General features: G+C 39.2%; 1 protein-coding gene across 1 annotated transcript; it reads left to right on the top strand.

Annotated features, from left to right (window-relative positions):
- Positions 1-15,717: 15,717 nt before the first annotated feature.
- LOC104107947 (E3 ubiquitin-protein ligase SDIR1-like) lies at positions 15,718-20,927 on the top strand. Its single transcript, XM_009616884.4, has 8 exons — positions 15,718-15,835; positions 16,403-16,457; positions 16,552-16,604; positions 16,713-16,941; positions 17,097-17,211; positions 19,582-19,630; positions 20,123-20,242; positions 20,545-20,927. The coding sequence occupies exons 1-8, from the start codon at positions 15,833-15,835 to the stop codon at positions 20,650-20,652; spliced, it is 732 nt and encodes a 243-aa protein (XP_009615179.1). The 5' UTR covers positions 15,718-15,832; the 3' UTR covers positions 20,653-20,927.
- The last annotated feature ends 2,803 nt before the right edge of the window (positions 20,928-23,730 follow it).

Here is a 23,730-nt window from a genome sequence, read left to right as displayed (position 1 = left end):
CCAGCTCATAGTTCCGGGTAGAAGTACTCTTCGCCAAGGCTGTTTTTCGTAGCTTAACCCAGGTAGAACCTTTTCGCCTAGGGGGATTCAACTCATAGTTCCGAGTAGATGTACTCTTCACCCATGCTGTTTTTCGTAGCTTAACCCAGGTAGAACCTTTTCTTCTAAGGGGATCGAGCTGATAGTGTCCGGGTAGAAGTACTCTTCGCTCAGGTTGTTTTACGTAGCTTAAACCAGGTAGAACCTTTTTCGCCTAGAGGGATCCAGCTCATAGTTTTGGGTGGAAGTACTCTTCGCTCAGGATGTTTTACGTAGCTTGACCCAGTTACAACCTTTTCGCCTAGAAGGATCCAGCTCATATTTACGGGTAGAAGTACTCTTCGCCTAGATGTTGTTTTCGTAGCTTATCCCAGGTAGAACCTCTTCGCCTAGGGGGATCCAACTCATAATTCGGGTAGAAGTACTCTTCGCCCAGTCTATTTTTCGTAGCTTAACCCAGGTAGAACCTTTTCGCCTACGGGGATTCGGCTCATAGTTTCCGGGTTGAAGCACTCTTCGCTCAGGTGGTTTTACGTAGCTTAACCCAGGTAGAACCTTTTAGCATAAAGGGATCCATCTCATAGTTCCGGGTAGAAGTACTCTTCGCTCAGGATGTTTTATGTAGTTTAACCCATGTAGAACCTTTTCACCTAGGGGGATCCAGCTCATAGTTCCGGGTAGAAGTACTCTTCGCTTAGGTTGTTTTTCGTAGCTTATCCCATGTAGAACCTCTTCGCCTAGGGGGATCCAACTCATAATTCCGGGTAGAAATACTCTTCGCCCATGCTGTTTTTCGTAACTTAACCTAGGTAGAACCTTTTAGCATAGAGGGATACAGCTCATAGTTCCAGGTAGAAATACTCTTTGCTTAGGTTGTTTTTCGTAGCTTATCCCAGGTAGAACCTCTTCGCCTAGGGGGATCCAACTCATAATTCCGGGTAGAAGTACTCTTCACCCAGTCCATTTTTCGTAGCTAAAACCAGGTAGAACCTTTTCGCCTACGGGGATCCAGCTCATAGTTTTCGGGTAGAAGTACTCTTCGCTCAGGTTATTTTACGTAGCTTAACCCAGGTAGAACCTTTAAGCATAAAGGGATCTGGCTCATAGTTTCGGGTAGAAGTACTCTTCGCTCAGGATGTTTTACGAAGTTCAACCCATGTAGAACCTTTTCACCTAGGGGGATCCAGCACATAGTTTCTGGGTAGAAGTACTATTCGCTCCGGTTGTTTTATGTAGCCTAACTTAGGTAGAACGTTTTAGCATAGGGGGATCCAACTCATAGTTTCCGGGTAGAAGTACTCTTCGCTCAGGTTGTTTTACGTAGCTTAACCCAGGTAGAACATTTTAGCATAGAGGGATCCAGCTCATAGTTCCGGGTAGAAGTACTCTTCACTTAGGTTGTTTTTCGTAGCTTATCCCCGGTAGAACCTCTTCGCCTAGGGGGATCCAACTCATAATTCCGTGTAGAAATACTCTCCACCCAGGCTGTTTTTCGTAGCTTAGCCCAGGTAGAACCTTTTCGCCTAGGGGGATCCATCTCATAGTTACTGGATAGAAGTACTTTTCACTCAGGATGTATTATGTAGCTTAACCCAGGTATAACCTTTTCGCTTACGGGGACCGGCTCATAGTTTCCGGGTAGAAGTACTCTTCGCTCAGGTTGTTTAATGTAACTTAACCCAAGTAGAACCTTTTAGCATAAAAGGATCCAGCTCATAGTTCCGGGTAGAAGTACTCTTCGCTCAGGATGTTTTACGCAGTTTAACCCATGTAGAACCTTTTCACCTAGGGGGATCCAGCTCATAGTTCCCGGTAGAAGTACTCTTTGCCTAGATTGTTTTTACGTAGCTTAACCCAGGTAGAACCTTTTCACCTAGAGGGATCCAACTCATAGTTTACGGGTAGAAGTACTCTTCGCCTAGGTTGTTTTACGTAGCTTAAACCAGGTAGAACCTTTTAGCCTAGGGGGATCCAACTCATAGTTCCGGGTAGAAGTACTCTTCGCCCAGGATGTTTTACTTAGCTTAACCCAAGTAGAACCTTTTCGCCTCGGGGGATCCAGCTTATAGCTCCGAGTAGAACTACTCTTCGCTCTGGATATTTTACATAGCTTAACCCAGGTAGAACCTTTTCGCCTAGGGGATCTAGCTCATAGTTCCGAGTAGAAGTACTCTTCGCTCAGTTTGTTTTACGTAGCTTAACCCAGGTAGAATTTTTTAGCATAGAGGGATCCAGCTCATAGTTCCGGGTAGAAGTACTTTTCGCTTAGGATGTTTTACGTTGCTTAACGCATGTAGAACCTTTTCACCTAGGGGGATCCAGCTCATAGTTCCGAGAAGAAGTACTCTTCGCCCAGGCTATTTTTCGTAGCTTAACCCAGGTAGAACCTCTTCGCCTAGGGGGATCCAACTCATAATTCCGGGTAGAAGTACTCTTCGCCCAGGCTGGTTTTCGTAGCTTAACCCAGGTAGAACCTCTTCGCCTACGGGGATCAGGCTCATAGTTTCCGGGTAGAAGTACTCTTCGTTCAGGTTGTTTTACGTAGATTAACCCAGGTAGAACCTTTTAGCATGAAGGGATCCAGCTCATAGTTCCGGGTAGAAGTACTCTTCGCTCGGGATGTGTTACGTAGTTTAACCCATGTAGAACCTTTTCACCTAGGGGGATCCAGCTCATAATTTCGGGTAGAAGTACTCTTCGCTTAGGTTGTTTTTCGTAGCTTATCCCAAGTAGAACCTCATCGTCTAGGGGGATCTAACTCATAATTCCGGGTCGAAGTACTCTTCGCCAAGGCTATTTTTCGTAGCTTAACCCAGGTAGAACCTTTTAGCATAGAGGGATCCAGCTCATAGTTCCAGGTATAAGTACTCTTCGCTTAGGTTATTTTTCGTAGCATATCCCAGGTAGAACCTCTTCGCCTAGGGGGATCCAACTCATAATTCCGGGTAGAAGTACTCTTCGCCCAGGCTGTTTTTCATAGCTTAACCTAGGTAGAACCTTTTAACCTACGGGGATCCGGCTCATAGTTTCCGGGTAGATGTACTCTTCGCTCAAGTTGTTTTACATAGCTTAACCCGGGTAGAACCTTTTAGCATAAAGGGATCCAGCTAATAGTTCCGGGTAGAAGTACTATTCGCTCAGGATGTTTTACGTAGTTTAACCCATGTAGAACCTTTTCACCTAGGGGGATCCAGCTCATAGTTTCTGGGTAGAAGTACTCTTCGTTCAGGTTATTTTACTTAGCCTAACCTAGGTAGAACCTTTTAGCATAGTGGGATCTAACTCATAGTTTCCAGGTAGAAGTACTCTTCGCTCAAGTTATTTTACGTAGCTTAACCCAGGTAGAAACTTTTAGCATAGAGGGATCCAGCTCATAGTGCCGGGTAGAGGTACTCTTCGCTTAGGTTGTTTTTCGTAGCTTATCCCAGGTAGAACCTCATCGCCTAGGGGGATCCAACTCATAATTCCGGGTAAAAGTACTCTTCTCTCAGGTTATTTTTCAAAGCTTAACCCAGGTAGAACCTTTTCCCCTAGGGGGATCCAGCTCATAGTTTCCGGGTAAAAGTACTTTTCGCTCAGGTTGTTTTATGTAGCTTAACCTAGGTAGAACCTTTTAGCATGGGGGATCCAGCTCATAGTTTCCAGGTAGAAGTACTCTTCGCTCAGGTTATTTTACGTATCTTAACCCAGGTAGAACCTTTTAGCATAAAGGGATCCAGCTCATAGTTCCCGGTAGAAGTACTATTCGCTCAGGTTATTTTTCGTAGCTTAACCCAGGTAAAACGTTTTCGCCTTGGGGGATCCAGCTCATAATTCCAGGTAGAAGTACTCTTCGCCCACGCTGTTTTTAGTAGCTTAACCCAGGTAGAACCTTTTTGCCTAGAGGGATCCAACTCATAGTTTCCGGGTAGAAGTACTTTTCGCTCAGGTTGTTTTTCGTAGCTTAACCCAGGTAGAACCGTTACGCCTAGGGGGATCCAGCTCATAGTTTCCGGGTAGAAGTACTCTTCGCTCAAGATGTTTTACATAGCTTGACTCGGGTAGAACCTTTTCGCCTAGAGTGATCCAGCTCATATTTCTGGGTAGAAGTACTCTTCGCCTCGATTGTTTTTACGTAGCTTAATCCAGGTAGAACCTTTTCGCCTAGGGGGATCCAACTCGTAGTTTCTAGGTAGAAATACTCTTCGCCCAAGTTGTTTTACGTAGCTTAACCCAGGTAGAACATTTTCGCCTAGGGGGATCTAACTCATAGTTTCCGGGTAGAAGTACTCTTCGCTCAGGTTATTTTATGTAGCTTAACCCAGGTAGAACCTTTTAGCATAGAGGGATCCAGCTCATAGTTCCGGGTAGAAGTACTCTTCGCTTAGGTTGTTTTTCGTAGCTTATCCCAGGTAGAACCTCTTCGCCTAAGGGGATCCAACTCATAATTCCGGGTAGAAGTACTCTTCGCCCAGGCTGTTTTTCGTAGCTAAACCCAGGTAGAACCTTTTCGCCTAGGGGGATCCAGCTCATAGTTACTGGGTAGAAGTACTTTTCATTCAGGATGTTTTACGTAGCTTATCCTAGGTATAACCTTTTCGCCTACGGGGATCCGGCTCATAGTTTCCTGGTAGAAGTACTCTTTGCTTAGGTTGTTTTACGTAGCTTAACCCAGGTAGAACCTTTTAGCATAAAAGGATCCAGCTCATAGTTCCGGGTAGAAGTACTCTTCGCTCAGGATGTTTTACGTAGTTTAACCCATGTAGAACCTTTTCACCTAGAGGGATCCAGCTCATAGTTCCGGGTAGAAGTACTCTTCACCTAGATTGTTTTTACGTAGCTTAACCCAGGTAGAACCTTTTCGCCTAGAGGGATCCAACTCATAGTTTACGGGTAGAAGTACTCTTCGCCCAGGTTGTTTTACGTAGCTTAACCCAGGTAAAACCTTTTAGCCTAGGGGGATCCAACTCATAGTTCCGGGTAGAAGTACGCTTCGCCCAAGATGTTTTACTTAGCTAACCCAAGTAGAACATTTTCGCCTAGGGGATCCAGCTCATAGCTCCGAGTCGAACTACTCTTCGCTCAGGATATTTTACCTAGGTTAACCCAGGTAGATCCTTTTCGCCTAGGGGATCCAACTCATAGTTCCGGGTAGAAGTACTCTTCGCTCAGGTTGTTTTGCGTAGCTTAACCCAGGTAGAATATTTTAGCATAGAGGGATCCAGCTCATAGTTCCGGGTAGAAGTACTCTTCGCTTAGGATGTTTTACGTTGCTTAACGCATGTAGAACCTTTTCACCTAGGGGGATCCAACTCATAGTTCTGGGTAGAAGTACTCTTCGCCCAGGCTATTTTTCGTCGCTTAACCCAGGTAGAACCTTTTCGCCTAGGGGGGTCCAGCTCATAGTTACTGGATAGAAGTACTTTTCACTCAGGATGTTTTACGTAGCTTAACCCAGGTAGAACCATTTTCGCCTACGAGGATCCGCCTCATAGTTTCCTGGTATAAGTACTCTTCGCTCAGGTTGTTTTATGTAGCTTAACCCAGGTAGAACTTTTTAGAATAAAGGGATCCAGCTCATAGTTCCGGGTAGAAGTATTCTTCGCTCAGGATGTTTTACGTAGCTTAACCCATGTAGAACCTTTTCAGCTAGGGGGATCCAGCTCATAGTTCCGGGTAGAAGTACTCTTCGCTCAGGTTGTTTTTCGTAGCTTAACCCAGGTAGAACTTTTTCGCCTTGGGGGATCCAGCTCATAATTCCAGGTAGAAGTACTCTTCGCCTAGGTTGTTTTACGTAGCTTAACCCAGATAGAACCTTTTAGCCTAGGGGGATCCAACTCATAGTTCCGGGTAGAAGTACTCCTCGCTCAGAATGTTTTTCTTAGCTTAACCCAAGTAGAACCTTTTCGTCTAGGGGGATCCAGCTCACAGCTCCAAGTAGAACTACTCTTCGCTCATCCTGCTCATAGTTCCGGGTAGAAATACTCTTCGCCCGGGCTATTTTTTGTAGCTTAACCCAGGTAGAACCTCTTCGCCTAGGGAGATCCAGCACATAGCTCCGAGTAGAATTACTCTTCGCTCAGGATATTTTATGTAGCTTAACCCAGGTAGAACCTTTTCGCCTAGGGGGTTCCAGCTCATAGTTCCAGGTAGAAGTACTCTTCGTTCAGGTTGTTTCACGTAGCTTAACCTAGGTAGAACCTTTTCGCCTAGGTGGATCCAGCTCATAGTTCCGGGTAGAAGTACTATTCGCTCACGATGTTTTACGTAGCTTAACCCAGGTAGAACCTTTTCGCCTAGAGAGATCCAGCTCATATTTTTGGGTAGAAGTACTCTTCTCCTAGATTGATTTTATGTAGCTTAACCCAGGTAGAACCTTTTCACCTAGGGGGATCCAGCTCATAGTTCTGGGTAAAAGTACTCTTCGCCCATGCTGTTTTTCGTAGCTTAACCCAGGTAGATCCTTTTCGCCTAGGGGGATCCAGCTCATAGTTTCCGGGAAGAATTACTCTTCGCTCAGGTTATTTTTTGTAGCTTGACCCAGGTAGAACATTTTCGCTTAGGGGGATCCAACTTCTATTTCTTGGTAGAAGTACTCTTCGCCTAGGTTGGTTTTCATAGCTTAACCCAGGTAGAACCTATTTGCCTAGGGGGATCCAGTTCATATTTTCGGGTAGAAGTACTCTTCGCCCGGGCTTGTTTTTCGTAGCTTAACCCAGGTAGAACCTTTTCGCCTAGGGGAATCCAGCTCATATTCCGGGTATAAGTACCCCTGGTTTCATTTTCCTTTCCAGTAATACAGGGCGCCAACCCCTGGTTACATTTCCTTTTCAGTTATACAGGGCGCCAACCCCTGGTTACATTTCCTTTTCAGTAATACATGGCGCCAACCCCTGGTAACATTTCCTTACCAGTATAGGGTACACCAATCCCTAACTGTGTTCTCCAACATAAGGTACGCCATTCCCTAGTTTATTTGATCTTAAATGCAGGGTGTACCACTCTCTGATATCATTGCCAATATAGGGTATACCATTCCTGGCCACATTTTCTCAACATGATCTTTTCAGGGTACACCATTCCTGATTTTTTATTGCTTTCAATAAAGAAGTTGTTTAGAATTTTGTTACAATAACTCACGAAATTTTCCTAGTGAAAACTGAGGCAGAAAATTTCATTCGTTTGTTTGTTTTGGTGTCTGAGTAGGTTGTATCTTGAGGAACATGGTTCGAGATGACCAAAAGAAGATTTCTTAATCCAGAATAAAGAAAAGAAAAGGAAAAGAAGTGAATCCAAATGCAGAAGCAAATGGAAAGGATATGGATTGCTCAAGACATGACTGAAGATACGAGCTTTACATTTCTCGTTTTGCTCAGAAGAAGCCGTAGAAGAATGAACTAGCACCTACAGCTAGCAAGCATCAAGGTTCAGATCAGAGTCTGCATGAACAACCCGTCAAGACTCATGATCAAACTTCAAAAGACTTATAGATAGGAATCTTGTAACTCAGAGTTGATAGGCTTGTTTAGTTTCTTTCGATTTTGATGTAATAGCACGATCACGGAGCCTCGACGGAACCTCACTCGACTCTCCAACTCATCATTCCATCACTTTCCTTGAACTACACGCGACCTGATTTCCCTATAACCCGGGATATGTAGGCTGTCTAAACCAGGACTCGGTTGCACCCTATCTTTTATTTTCTTCCCTTTTGAATAATGGTATAACCAAAAATTAGTCATATCGCTCATCTTTTCTTTGCCTGAAAACTTTTCATGTTTTCAAATAAAGAGGGGCATGCTGTGAGCACCTAATTTTTGAACGTGTTTAAATTTTTTCCCACTCATCTCACTTTTCACTTCATCTTTCCCACTCCACTTTCCCTTGTCCCCACGCTTGTCCCCATTCTTGTCCCCCACTCACAAACCCCATACCTCATTTTCAGCCATTAAAACACACACATAACACACAAAAAAGAGGAAGACAGAGGGAACGAAAATGGAGCTCCTTTCCTCTTCTTCTTTCTAACCAAACTCCATCTTCTTCCACAAAAAACACCTCCATTAAACCCCCACCAAAATGCAGCTCCAAAAACAGCCTTTTTCCTTAACGAAAATATCTCAAAATTGGCACCAAATCCCAGTTGCAACACCCCCGAACAACCACCAAAACGAGCAGTTTTTCTCCTTTCAAAATGAACTCAACCAGCCCCAAGACGATGCCATGTAGCAGCAACAATTTTCAGTCGAGCTCAATGCCAAACACTCCACCTTTTTTCCACCAAAATAAGTAGTGAAACTTTGTCCAAAGATCATTCAAAACTCGCTCTGTTTTCTAGCCTAAAATCCAGCAAAAATCAGCCATGAAATCGCCTTGAAACCAACAACTTTTCCTCTCCGAAATCCAGCAGATCTTAACCAAAATGGAATAGATCGAGTGAAGTTTTCTGAAATTTCATTCGAGTTAGAAGTTTTCGGGTCAAGGTCCTGTTCTCGTTTTCGGTGCCGGCGCTTTGTCGGGCTTCGGTTCCCTCTGCATTTTCGCTTGCTGAAGGTTTTCAATCAATTTTGGAAAAGAAATTCTCCAAGGTGCATTTCAATTCCATTATGTGTATTTAATTCACTAAATACCTCAAGCTTTGTTGTTTGATTGTTTGTCTAGTTAATGAATAGCTTCTGCTTGTTTAAGCTTTCAAATGCATGTTTGGAGGGGTTTAGTGGATGCTCATGGCATTTTGCTTCAACTACTAATGTTAATTGTTTATTGACCAATGACGTGAATAGGCTGTTAGTTAATTTGATTTTTTAGAAGTTGAATAAGTTATGATTTATAATTGATTTGGGATTATTGTAGATGAAATTGTTTCAATAAGTTATTAATCGTGTACACGTGACATAATTTTAGCACACTAAATAAAATAGATTCACAGACACGTGGTTCGTTTCAAAATAATTTTTATAAATCTAATCAAGCAATAAAAGCAGACATAGATAAAACATGGAAACCAATAAATCACAGTTTATTCAAAATTAATTCAAGCCAAGTTGTAGTCAATTAAGCGATCGTGCTAGAACCACGAGACTCGGGGAATGCCTTACACATTCTCCCTGGTCAACATAATTCCTTACCCGACCTTTATTTTCGCAGACCAATAATAATAGAGTCAAATCTTCCTTTGACTAGGGATTCAAATAAAAGGTGACCTGGAACACCCAAAAAATCAATTTCAAGTGGCAACTCTGTAAATAAAATAATCCCTATTCAAGTTTGTCACTTTAATTGGAGAAACTCTTTAACCCACAATCCATAAAATATATATATTTTGTGGGGTATAAAAGAAGTGTAACAATGATGTTTATATGTGTAGGAGTCAATTTAAAGTGATTTGGCAAGCTTGCATGCAAAGTGAAGTAAACACGGAAGAATTTGGAGGGAGTATGAGTTTGGTGCCCAGGTTAGTGCCAGGCACTAACCAAAACGCCAAAGGCAGAATAGTGAAAAATTTCGGCGTCCTGATTGGTGCAAGGCGCCAAGCGAGACGGCTAAGGCGGATTTCGTCCTATTTTGGCTAGGACTTAGTAGTTTCGACCCTACATGCCCCCAACATCTATAAAAGGGGTTCTAAACCTATTTCTTGGGGGATATACATTATTGGGGAGGAAAAAGGCGACGGGAACACTTAGAAGTATCGAATCACAAGAGTTTTTTCTCTTCCATTCTTCCTTAATATGTATTTTAATGCTTTCAATTATTATCATGATTGTTAGTATAGTTATGGGTAGCTAAACCTTCCTGTCTAGGGTTTGATGGAACCTCTTGAAGGATGACTTTTTTACTGCGTTTAATATGAATTTGCCATTTACTTTTCTCTACTTGTTCAACTATATGATTATTGTGGTTGATTGAATGACCCTCAATTGACTGTGCATATTTAGTGTGTATTGCTTAGAAAAGGGTATACATTTAGGTAGTTGTTGACCAACATCACTCCTAACGTATATGAGGAATCAATACGGAAGGTTTAAAGGTGGGATTAGGAATAACGAAACCTTGGGCGATCTTAGTGAGCGGTAAACTAGTGCCAGGTAGCGTAGTTCGGAAGAATACGTCTAGTAAATTATTGTATTTGTTCGGAAGAGAATTACGACACCCAAAGTGCTCACGATCGGTAGAGAATATCTAGGCGAATTTATATGAGACGTGGCGGGGAGGATTCCGACGAGAGGGAAAATCGTAACCCTAGACCTTTCCAATCTTGTCTACAACATTTGCCTTGTTAGTATTAAAATTACAGCTTTTTAATTACCTTGCCTTTAGTTAGTAAACACTCAAACCATTATTTAATATTTTCGAAGGTTGGTTACTTGAATTCGTGTGAATCTAGTGGTTGTAATTAGTAGGTTAATTCCATGTGGGATTTGACTCCGGACTTATAAATCGGATTATATTTGCAACGACCGCTAGACCTCTTAGGATGCATAGTTGGCCGTGATCAGTACGCGTACACACTACCTTCTTCGGCCCTAACTTGTGATACTACACTGAATTTGTTATTGTATTATTAAAATGAATAAACTTTATCAACTATACAATAAAGTCTTAAACGTTATTATCCATACATAATCTAGTTATTATGTTAAGGTTTTGTAACTTTTATAACTTTACCGTTATGGTATGTAAAGTTTAATTACTTTAAGGATCTAAGAAAAATAGTCTTGTGACTATAACTTATGTTACGTAAAATTCAATTATTTTAATGTGATAAAGATAAATTGATAAAGATAAATTTGTAACTTAGGTAAAGTTTAGTGATCAGGTACTGAAATTCATGTTTGAATTGAAATTGGAAATAAGAATGTTTAGCCGTAGCATTCTGTATTTCGGAGATGATTAATTAACTGCTGTCTGCACCTTAATAACAAGTATAAACGTTGTTTTGGTGCGTAACCAGGTATTTTCCGATTGAAACTCAAAATTCAATTTTTCGCTAATTATGCCGGAGATTGGAAACAGGATGGCGACGCCAGTGCTCCATTGCTGCATTCTATTTCTGCTCTTGCCTTTGGCTCTCATCGTTGTAAAAATCCAATCTTTTTCCCCTTATGATTTGGGGTTTCCAAGTGTTAGTCCCAGATTTCTCTCAAGTCTATCTGGAGTCACTGATGTGTCTTAGTTGTTGATAAAACTAAAATCAAAATTATGCAAGATCAATGTTCCAATCCCCGCAAAAAAGCTTAGGTAATTTCTTTCTATTTTAAGTCTTAATAGACAGACTACTTTCTATTATATGGGGACAATGCTAGTTTGTGTCTGTGTGTGCATTTTATAAAAAATTGTCCTTAAATTATCTACATTGTTCGAGCTCGAGGCAGTGGTGCACGTGCACCCACTGCTATATGGTGGTTCCGATACCAAGATGCTTGTATGCTAATTTCAAATATGGTGGGGCAGTTTATGCATTTTCAATTTGTATTGGTAGTTTTGTTTTCTTCTCAGGAAACTGTGAGATAGCTATGAGATGTTAGAGGCTGATCTAGTATATGAAAGTAGCACCACTTAATATATAATGTGTTTTATAAAAATTGTCTTTGGATTATCTATATTATTGGAGCTCGAGGTAGTGGTGCACGTGCACCTACTGCTTATATACTGGTTCCACAACCGAGACGTTTGTATGTTCATTTCAAATTTCGTGTAGCAGTTTATGCATTTTCAATTTATTACTTCAAACACTTTAGTTACTTGGCCATGTATCTTCCTTTGTGAAACAAATGTGGAAACAGCCAACCATCTATTGTTACATTGTGAATGTGAATGGTCTGATGAGATGTCAATGTCTAGTCTTCTCGTTGAATTCGATATTGATTAGTGTTGGATGAGATGGTTATATGAATTACAATCAAAATTTGCTAGATTGATATCATTCGTTTATGGAGTTTGTTTCAATAATTATCACGCTTTCCTTTATCATTGACACAGAGTTTCATTTTATGGCTTTGCCCTGCGCATGCTGGCTTTGGATGCCTCATTCTTTTCCTGCCGGGTTATCTTTTGCTTTGAAAATTGAAACAGAATAATTTATTGTAAAGCTGAAAGCAATTATTGAGGAAAATTTTCTCGATCTGTTGGTTTTCTTGACAGTAGACTGTAGGACGTTGAAGGCGGATCTATTATACAAAGGATAGTGGGTGCTAAACATTTTCTTTAAATCATTACACACATATATGTTGTTTGAACCTAAGGCAGTGCTGCGTGCACACATTCCTTATATTGTGGCTCTACTTCTGAGACATTAATATATTAATTTCAATTGTGGTATGGTAATTTATGCATTTTCAACTTGTTACTTTAACACATTTGTTGCTTGGTCGTGTATATTTAATGTTTAGATTTTAGATTAGCAGCATGTATAATAATGAGATGTCAATGTCTCGTCTTCTAGTTGAATCTAATATTGGTTACAGTTCAATGATAGGTTATTTGAATTGTAACCAAATTTGCTAGAATGATATAATTCTTTTTATGAAACTTCGTTTCAATAATTGCACTTATTGTTAATGTAGACACACCGTTTCCTTTTTTGGAAATATATGGGTGAATTTTTCCCTTGGTCCATAGTAAGACTGGTAGCAACATTTCTGCTTTGCTGAAATGTAAGCCTAATGAACAGCACATTCTTGGTAATTGTTTTTCTAGTTATTCAAATTTGCAAGGATTTGAACTAACAATACTTGTCTACATTCGAGTGTTTCTTTACTATGAAATCCCATTTGTGAAGAGGGGCTTGGAGATGCTGAAGATTAAACAGCATATCAACTTGGGACAAAGGAAGTAAGGAACTACTTTTTCACCTTCAACGCTAATCAATTGTCGCTCGATTGTTTTGATTGAGTTTGATTCCCACTACACCTCGTGCTTGCCCTCCCCCCTCTTTACATTTGTTAAAGAAAAATCACTTTGTCTTCTATTTATTGTTTGAATATTTTTAATTGCTCATCTGCCTGAAAAAGAGTCAAGGATGCACCACGTCTGCTAAACTGGTCAATGAACTAATTATTAATTGCATGTTGATAGCGCTTCGTGCGCTCTTGCCAAGCGTATGGTAACCACTTTCTCTTTCTGTCTCTTGTTTATCTTTGCATAACAAATTTTCTTGAGGAGAAAAAAGGGAACACAGAGGATAGCGGAGATAAACCTTTTCATTTATCTACTGCTGTTTATCTTATTCGAGCGAGCATGCTTTTACCATTTCTCTTACAAGCTGGAATTTCATCATGTTCTTGTATCCTTTTTATTGAAGAGATTGCAAGTATGACAAATGTCTACTTAGGTTGATAAGTTAATTTATAGTTATTTAATATTGGAGTGAAATAGACCTGGATAGAGTTGAATGGATATAAAGTATTCATACTCTCAAAATAGGAAAAAGAAGATATAAAGTATTCATATAGTTGACCCCAACTAAATTGAGATTGAGGCAGTGGAGATAACTGTTTCAACTATTGTTGACTTTTTATCTTATTCGTCTGAGCACATTCCTTGTGGCTTTTAGTAAAAGGGGATAAAATACCGTTTCCTGTACATGCGAGTATTTCCACATGTCCTTGTATCCCTTTTATTTAAGAGATTACAAGTGTGACAAATATCAACTTAGATTCATAACTTAATTTGTGATTATTTAGAATTGGGATGAAATGTATCTGAATAGAATGGGGATATGGAGTATACATATGGCCGAATCTGGTTAATTTGGCATTGAAGCATAGTTGATTGATTGATTGATTGATGTCTTGATACAATATTTGTATATTCGGAAACACTATTAATTGCCAATACAGGCATTTCTGGATTAGCCATGGTTTGCCATGGAAGACATTGGATTCCATGCTCTAAGAGAATATTATTAGTTTTGTGGAGTAGTTAATTTATCTTTCTAAATCCTGTATTCAATATTCTTATTGCTTATGGAAATTTTCGTGGCAGTTTTACTTCTAAAGCAATGCTGACATGTCGGCCATTGGTGATCTTGAAGATAAGATTCATGCAAAAGAAACGTTAAAGCAGCGAATCAGACAAAAAGAACAGTGTACCACCACCGACAACATCAATATATATAGTTTAGTTCGGATTCCTCGATGCTGCACTTCTTTGTGGCTTTTGCATTGGAGGTACTCTTCCTTTTTCTTTTCAGGTTTACTAGATTTCCATTCCCTTTATTGCCATTCCTCTTTCTCATTTTTTCCTCTTCAATTTTGCCTTACAATTGGTAAATCATCCTATGTTATGCCTGAATAGTTCTTGTGATTTCTGATTCTTCTATTTGATTATGTTTGTACTTCATTAACAAATCATGGGGATACTTGAAATTGCTAGTTTCCCTACCTGTGATTTGGCAGTTTCAGTAGTTTACTAGTGGCATGCTACCCCCTCATGCAAGGATTTTTTTCAGAAAAGAACCTGTTTGAGCATGTTGAGTGTCACCATGCACTAGGCGAAGATGGGTGATTGCAGTATAGGACGAAGAAAACAGAATCCACAAAACTTAATCAACTCTTGTGTAGAGTTTTCTTTCGTGCTATTGGTATCTCACAGAATGGCTCAATTTGTCAAGTTCGGTGAAATCAGAGGTCTTTTATTAATGAATTCATTGCACGATGCTAGAAGGGCCATTCCCCCTACACTCTTGCCATTAATTGGATTCTCTTTATGTCCAAACTTCCATACTGAAGATTGAAATACATATTGAAAAAAGGAAACACATTATTTCAATTGAACTTCCTTTTCTTTTTACCGAACTTCTTATTGACCATATCTAAAGCAGGCCAAGCTGCTATGTTTATGAGCTAGTCCCTTCTTATTGTGTAGAAAACCTATCAATTATAGCATTTATTTGAGTTTTCCTTGTATCTTAATGGTTAACCAAGTATATCCTTAAAGTAAAAGGAACCATCAACTGTTTCCTTGGCTGTCCGCCCATCCAAATTTAGTTGTTAGAACCTCGTAGTGGACAATTCAAATACCCTAAAGCAAAGCTTTTGTATATAATTAGTTGCTTGAAGTCGCCTATATAAATGTTAATTATATATATTTGGTATCCTTCAAGTAGTTTTCCTTTTGGTTGAAGCCTCTAGAATTGTCTCTATCCTCATCAGTTCAGATTTCATTACATATGTCTAAGTTCTAAAAGAGACGATTTATCATTTTGAACTATAAGAAGATGGTTCAAATGTCGAGATTGACTTAAACATAATTTCAGGAGAAGGGGCGTTCACAGCATAACTCTTAAACTTCTGTGCTTGAATATGAAATCATTCTGGTATAATCTGCAAACGTTATTATTATAGCAAAGGCAGATCAAGCAACCTTATTATTAATAGCTTCTGATGCAATTATTGTGTAATATGCTATAAAGGACTTGAACTTTCTGATTTTCTCAAAATGGGACGGTCAATTAGATAAGGGCAGCACTAGGAAGAACAAGGCCCCAAATTGAATTAGTTAGCTGGTTTAACTGAAAGGTCCTCTTCACTTCTGTCTTATTTTATCTTTACTCATGTGCAAATACTTATCTCAATGTTTAAAGATCTGATCTACCTTTTTGTGAAATACCAACTGAGGTCGGGATGATCATGCTTGCTTTTGAGAAAAGGGGGTAGTGAGAGGGAGCTTCATATGGGCTAACAATCTTGCAGTTTGAATCCACAGACATCTTCGCTCTTAAAGGACGTGAGGAGTCTCATTGTAAGGCTTTCCTGAAGCCTCGACAGATCTTGGCAATTTTGGGAAGTAGCAAGCAACAAATATTATCTCGACAATGGTAATCATAATTTTCAGAATTAGTAAAATTACAACTCACCATTCATCTCTTCTAGAAGTTATGACAGTGAATATTAGTATTCTTTGTTTTGACTTGCACTCATCTTTATCAAGTGCTTCCTTTTAGCTCCACAATAGTTTTGACATCTTAAATTAAGCACTGGTATGTTTCTGTGCATTCCTTTGAGCCGAGGGTCTGTCGGAAACAACCTCTCTACCTCACACAGGGTAGGCGTAAAGTCTGCGTACACAATACACACTGCCCTCCCTAAAACCTACTTGTGGGATTACACTGGTATGTTGTTGTTGATGTTTCTGTGCATTTGCCATTTGTCTACTTTGAATCAAGCAGTGAAATTCATGCAGCCATGAGTGCAAGATGTGTTGCAGTGCGTCCTTAGTGGCTGTGGTACTACTTGTATTATTCTTATCTTGCATGTTTTCCAGAATGGTGATCCTTTTCGGGTACACCAGAGTAGTTGTTCTTTGTACTTGTATAAAGGCCAAGAGAGACTTACTAGTACTTAATCTAGTCTTGTCTTGACACTGGAACTTTTTTCCTTACCAGCATAAATTTTTTACGAGTCCAACAAAAACGGCCTGCATCGTTCTGGCTATCCTAGGTAAAGTTTCTGTGTCATCTTTTTGATTCTTTTCTTGCAAATTTGTTCTGTGATTTCTGTCTACTAATTAGCCATCCATTAAACTGTTTGGCAGTTCTTTTCCTATACACTTTAAGCCCCGCTGATGACACGTCAATGGTCTTCATGGTAACTTCTGTCCTAATACCTAAGCTGAATATTCGTGAGCATTTCTATTGATTGATTTTAAGCTTTCTTGGTGGCGTATTTTGAGATAATGTTAATTTTCACGTCCAGGGCTGCGTTTTTGTGCATGTAATCATGATAATAGCATTTGCTATGATATATGAAATTTGTTCAACACGCCAAGCTCGAGGCAGAACAAGTAGCACATCCGTTAACCACTTGATTGGTTGCGATACACTCCATCAGTATGTGCCTTCATCAGAAGCTTTTCCGACCAGAAGAAGATTGCAAGAGCTGAGGCTCCAAGTTGCTCTTCTAGACCGTGAACTTGTTGAGTTTGGTATGTTTGCTATGCTTATCTGTTAAAACTTTTCATAGCAATACTTTTGCTGTCTATATGTCCTTGGGATCAGTATCATAGACTGACCTTTGAAGATTCTTTCAAGCAACTAAAAATGATCTCTTTTCTTATTATATGGTTGTTTCCATGTGTAGAAAACTTAACCTTAAGTGAGTTGCCTTCTGCTAGTGTTTTTGGAATTCCTTCCATGAATGAAGAAGAGATAAATGCCTTACCTGTTCACAATTACAAAGGCATTGGTCTAGAGAGGTAAGTTACAAGCATTCTAAGTTCATGCTTTTTCCTTTCAAGCCTTCGATTTTCTGGCATTCTTGTGCACCTAAAGAATGATGATTGAACAACTGAAGGTAGCCTGTGATTTAAATTGATAGAACTAGCTAGTGACAGAATGGATAATATTGAAAATATGTAATGACATGGGATGAGTGAGTTGCAATTCTATATTTTCTTTTCCTTCATTTTCTTTTTGGTATTTTCTTTATAGCAAGCAAGGGTGGGAAAAGAAATTGATGGAGAGCTATTGCTTGGATGCAAATTTGTCTTTTCAACTGTGTTTGGCACTACAATGTGATCTTTAGTCTTCTGTGGCATTCCTTTGCTTGGTGCTATTTTGACCAAGGTCCTTTGGTTGAGGCCAGCATGTGCGTTGCCGTTTATCGGTGGAGGCAGAGACACATAGCATTGCTGCCATTGGCCGATCCTTGGCCTTAGCTGTAGATGCTTCATTCAGAACTAGGTTAATCCTTATTGAATCCTCATGTCTTTGTGCATCCTATTCTCTGTCGACCATGGTTTAGTCCACAAGTGGGATTTAACTTTTACCACTCTAGAGTCACAAGGAAATATTTTGGTCATTTGGATGTCTTAATAGCATGCATTATATGTCAATACTTGCGTGTGTGTCCCAAGCCTGTCATCACTTGGAAATAGTGGGGAAGTGCTAGTTACTATAAGTGATTATGGAAACTAACAGTCTAATATTTACTTTTGGTAAAAAATGTTTTTGGCAAAAAGACATAGTTAAATGAATTACTTTTCTTTTATTTGTGTTCTTGGTCCAGTTGAAGTGTTATTACATGGTAAGCTTATTTTGGTTTGACCTAGTCAGGATCAAATTTAAAATTATGGAAATTTGGAGACTAAGTATGAACTCGAATAATGTTGAAGTACGTCATATTCCTCCTGTTTGGATTCCGACTCAGTGATAAGGACACAGCTTGGGATCTGTGGATTGAGCACACGTCACAAGTTCAAACCCATGTCATTAATAGGAAGCTTGGTATTTAAGTGGGAACATGACAGAGGGTGGACTGATACTCCCCCGAGTTTGACATCCGTGGACCATGGTTTGGCCAGTTAACTCACAGGGGACTTATCGGTTATCCAAATAGAAAAAAAAACAAATACTAGTTCGTATGCTGAATTGCATAATTGTTAGAATCAGTGTTGTGAAGAGTGTGAAGCGAGGAAAAGCGACAACCCCCATTTCGCTTAGCGAGAAGCGAAGCGCTCGCTTTTTTGAAGTGAAGCGGAATTTTAAAAAAAAATTTTAAAATAAATACTGCATAGACAACACATGTAATTGTAAGCAAATGTTCAATACTTCAATGTAAAGGATATAAAAATTAGAGGAAGGGCAGTTTTTCTCTGTTAAAAACTGGGCAGAGAAAGAAGAACCCAAGGATTGGCATCAATTCTGAGAAAGAACCGAAGGTAAAAAAAAATTTCGCCAGCATTTCGCTGCTATTTGGACGTTGCAACAAGAAGAAGAAGAAGGAGAAGGAGAAGAAGAAGCAGAAGGAGAAGGAGAAGGAGAAGGAGGAGGAGGAGGAGGAGGAGGAGCAGGAGCAGGAGGAGGAAAATCAGAACATACCTGTTGCTGTTGAAGACTTGAAGTTGAAGTTGAAGTTGAAGTTGGAGGAGGAGGAGGAGCAGGAGGAGGAGGAGGAGCAGGAGCAGGAGGAGGAAAATCAGAACATACCTGTTGCTGTTGAAGACTTGAAGTTGGAGTTGGAGGAGGAGGAGGAGGAGGAGGAGGAGGAGGAGGAGGAGGAGGAGGAGCAGGAGCAGGAGCAGGAGGAGGAGGAGGAGGAGGAGGAGGAGCAGGAGCAGGAGGAAAATCAGAACATACATGTTGCTGTTGAAGACTTGAAGATGAAGTTGAAGAAGAAGAAGAACCCTAGTCTAATGCTCTCAGATGCACTGCTTTAAAACCCTAGTCGCTGTTGTTCGTTTAATAAAAGACAGAACAACTTCGTTTTTAATTAAATAGCCTGGGTCTCTTTAAAAACAAAGAAGTGGTCGCTTCCTTCGCATCGCATCGCTTGGTCGCTTCTCGCTTTTTAGTGGGAAGCAGTCGCTTTTTTATACCTGAGTCGCTTCACCCATGTGAAGCACTTCACATCACTTTTCGCTTAAAGCGAGGAAGCGAGCGCTTTTTTAATCACTGGTTAGAATGTAATGATCCTCTTTCATTTACTTTTTTAAAATCCCGCATTCTATTATTATAGTTATTATAAATTACCTTAAACCTAGCCCCCGGAGATTTGGTCTAGTGGTAAGAGCGAAACACTGGTTAGGAACCAGTTGTAATTCGATTCCATATTGGTCTTTTTGCAGTGAGGATGCACCACTGGAACAAGGTTCATTTTCTGCAGCCTCAGCTAAGGTACTTTCTTTCAGATGCTCAAGGGTTATGCCACAATGCTCTATTGCTTGGTGACATCTTCACTTATGGGCTTAGATATCCATTGTTTTTTTTTCTTTTTCAGCTGCTTGTTGCCTTCTCTTTGTTGGATAACTATAAATTTGCTTGAGCAGAATAATGATCCGAATCCAGAAGCAGTGATATAAAAAGAAATTCTCCCCCAGCTGAATTTCATTAAGTTTCAAGAGGGGGAAGGGGGAAAGAGCTAAAAATCTCATGATAAATGTGTTTACAGCCCGTGAATGAGAATTCTAACAGTATAATTTTTCTAGCTTCACGATATACTTGTCCTATCTGGTCATATGAGATGAATCTTTGCTATGCTTCTTCCCGTGCTTGGCTTTTCAAAGTCCTTCGTTCACTTGCTTAAAACATAAGATTTGTTCTTAATATTTTCAGTGTGCTCCTTTCAAATGAAGATTATTTATATACTCCCATCTTCAAATGAAGCAGGGATATTGGAGGATAGGTATAACAGAGGAGGATCCCTCATGTGACGAATCGACATGTAATATTTGTTTCGAGCAAGTTATAAAGGGAGACCTTGTTCGTAGCTTGCCATGTTTACATCAGGTTTCTGCCTATTCTATCTGATTTTTTCTTGCCTCTGAAATACATTTTATTCTTCCATTTTCCTAAATCATCTTATGGCAGAGATTGATCTGAGTTAAAGCTCTATGTCAATGGTTGTGAATGAATGAATAACTCAGTGGAATTGACTTTAATTACCATTGCCTTGTCTTTGGTGCTTGAATAATTACCAGAAATGCAGTGATTGAGAAAACTGGGCTACTAGTCTCCTAGCAGCAGGGCAAATGTTTCCAAGTTCTGATCTTAGCACTTTCCCTAATTCTAACCCGCATTTTTTTTGGCAGTTTCATAGCAGATGCATTAACCCGTGGCTCGCAGTGAATGCTTCATGTCCAATCTGTAAAATTATGCTGGGGTCAGGAGCGCAACAAAGCATCGAGATTCAAGAGTGAGATTAGTGATGATGAAATGGTCTGAGCGCTAGAAAAACTTTAAGATATGTTTGAATTCTATTTCCAGTCTGCTTTTGAGAATAAAAGAATTCTTACAAGAATTCTCACTGCAGTTTTAATAACTTGTTGCAGCAGTATGTAAATAATAGATAGAAGACTCTACTATGTGTTGCACTTTTCTCTTCGTTTCTAAGTTCTGTGACCCTGAGGGTTCTGTTACTGTGAAATGCATGTTAAAACTTGTCTTAGTAATAGTAAACCATGCTTTTTGCTAATTTTTCATGCTAAATCATACACAAAATGTTGCATTAATTGCTTTTCCAGCAATCTCAGAGGAAATAGGTTTTAATTGTACTCTAGGTTTGAGATTGTACTCGGGAACAAGATTAAGCTTTTAAGCATGCAGATGAGTGTTTGTTGTCAGCGTGAGTTCCGTGGTTATACTGGCGCATCACTCTATGCCATTTGTAGCAGTCACATATGCTCAAGGGTGGTTGGTTGAATACCTTTAGCCGGAAAAATTAGACTGTGTATATAGGGCATATATTACTTTCTAAATTCGTATATATTAAATCTTGAGCATCTTTAGCAAAATTTCTGACTTCGTCATTGTATGCCATTGAATGTTTGTTGGTGCAAGAATGGCGGCCTGAGCAATGCATCTACTTTTGAAGTTACGACTTTCTGCTTGGAAGGTCATGAAGGTGGGAAAATTGTCCCATTTTTTTCCGCCCAGGAATATAATAATTATGCTGAGCAGTCAAGAACTCACATTTTCAGAAGATAAAAGTAGCAGAAATAAGGATGCGTAGATGAATGTGTGGGCATACTAAGAAAGATAAAATTAGAAACAAAGATATACGAGATAAGGTGGGAGTTGCCTCCGCGACAGACAAGATGGGGGAAGCGAGGTTGAGATTGTTCGGACATGTGAAGAGGAGGAGCACAAATGCTCCAGTGAGGAGGTGCGGGAGGTTGACAGTGATAGGTCCAAGGAGAGGTAGTGGTAGACCGAGCAAGAATGAGAGAGGTGATTAGATATGACATGACACATCTTCAGCTCACCAATGACATGTAGATAGGATAGCATGGATGTTGAGGATTAGGGTAGAAGGTTAGTAGGTAATCGGCCGATTTCTCTTTTTTTTTTTGTGGGAGAATATGGTTCTAGTTTAGAGCACCTTATCTGCTCCCTCTTCTCGTTTATCAGTATTATTGTTATTATTCTATTATTATCTTATTTTTCGGATTTATTACCATTATTTTTTTTATTGTAGTTATCTTTACTATTTGTTGTCAATACTTTTTTCTTGTATCTTTTAAAACTGTTTTGAAAACGTTTTTCTTGAGTCATGGATCTATCGAAAACAACCACCCTACTTCATACAAGATACTTGTGGGAATACATTAAGTATGTTATCATTGTTGTTGTTTGAATATATTAATTATGAGGCTGCATTATCTAGGTTGAAGGTTCTGCGTGGCAAACCATGAAATAATTCAAGATACTAAATTAGCCTTCCATAAAAGAGCATGATCTGTATAATAGAGCCAAGACTGCTTGCAGTTGCCGTCATTCATGACGAAACAAGTTTTTTGGACATAGTCTGCATGCCCAAATGTCTAAGGTTTATTGATGGTACTGTCTCTTTTCGTCTTCTTCAGCCGAGGGTCTATCGGAAACAATCTCTTTATCTTTCGGGGTAGGGGTAAGGTCTGCGTACACACTACCATCCCCAAACCCCACTACTGAGATTTCACTGAGTTGTCGCCGTTGTTGTTGTAGTCTGCATACCCAAATGATTGAACCACATTTCATCCTATAAAACTAATGTTATCTCTCAACACGTTGTTTGTTTTATTTTTTAGATATAATTTTTGATAGTTACCGATCTTGGATATGACAGCTCCGATCACATCCATGAATATATACTTTCAAATGACTAATGGGGCACAAGGAATCAACACCTCATTAGCTAGAGTCAGGGGCGGCCCAACCTTATCGGAGGCCTAAAGCAAAATCTTAATAAGATGCTCTTATATATATATATATATATATATATATATATATATATATATATATATATATATATATATATATATATAATTTAAGGAACATTGTTTTTAAAAAAATTAGACAAGTGAGGATGTAGAATTAAAAAAATGAGAACTTAGTTTTATAAAATACAGAAAATTAAATGAATTTAACGTTGATTGCATCACAACTGAAATGGGAGAACCCAGAAAACATAAGTGACTCCTTTTTTTAAGTAAGTCCCTTTCTATATTTGGTAACAATTCAACTTTAGATTTTTCTTTTTACCATTAATGAGATGATTTCTAGCCCAAAAACTTCTATGATTTATTTAAGATTACAAGTTTCAAAAGTCTTCCTTTATTTCATAAAATCCATGTCCAGTCAAATACTTTCATATAAATTGGGACGGAGAGAGTATAATTTATGTAAGAAAAATAAATAATAAGTTAGATTATTAGATATAGTTACGTGACCAACTAATGAATAGAGAAATATTTAAGTAAAAAAGTAAAATAAGATTGACAGAAAACTATTTTAGTTATATTAATTAGAGGAAGAAATCGAATTATTAAAAATTAATATGACAATAAAGAAATAAATTTATCAATAATAAAAGATAATTATATAAATAATATACTACTATATATAGAGAATACTAGTAATTTTGGGCCCTTAAATTTTTGGGGCCTAAAGCAAATGTTTCACTTGCTTTAGGGTTGGGCCGCCCCTGGCCAGAGCTGATTATTCGGTGGGATGAGTATGCTAATGGCGAAAAGTAGATCTTATGCCTTGGCTCATAGGGCTAAGAAATACTTGGATAATGTGAGGGACACACAATACATATTTTTGATAAGCCTATGAATTTTGGTGATAAAACATGTGGTATTTAGTTGGAAGAAAAGATTGTTAGTCGTGCCAACAAAGTCCAAAATTGAAAGTTGGTAAGAAAAAAAGCTACATATAAGATGTCGAGTGCGGGCTTCATGGGCGGCTCAATAAACATAGGCCTAAAACAAAACTTCATGAGAGGCCTTATTTTA

Source organism: Nicotiana tomentosiformis, chromosome 2 (assembly GCF_000390325.3).
Source record: "Nicotiana tomentosiformis chromosome 2, ASM39032v3, whole genome shotgun sequence".
Taxonomy (NCBI): domain Eukaryota; kingdom Viridiplantae; phylum Streptophyta; class Magnoliopsida; order Solanales; family Solanaceae; genus Nicotiana; species Nicotiana tomentosiformis.
The sequence above is the reverse complement of the archived record's forward strand: the minus strand, read 5'-3'. Positions and strand labels throughout refer to the sequence as shown.

Bases quoted from the DNA above. Each gene is read 5' to 3' on its own strand.
- LOC104107947 (XM_009616884.4), top strand. The intron at 19,631-20,122 runs GTACTTTCTTTC...CAAATGAAGCAG, and splicing joins TTTCTGCAGCCTCAGCTAAG to GGATATTGGAGGATAGGTAT. The intron at 20,243-20,544 runs GTTTCTGCCTAT...TTTTTTTGGCAG, and splicing joins GCTTGCCATGTTTACATCAG to TTTCATAGCAGATGCATTAA.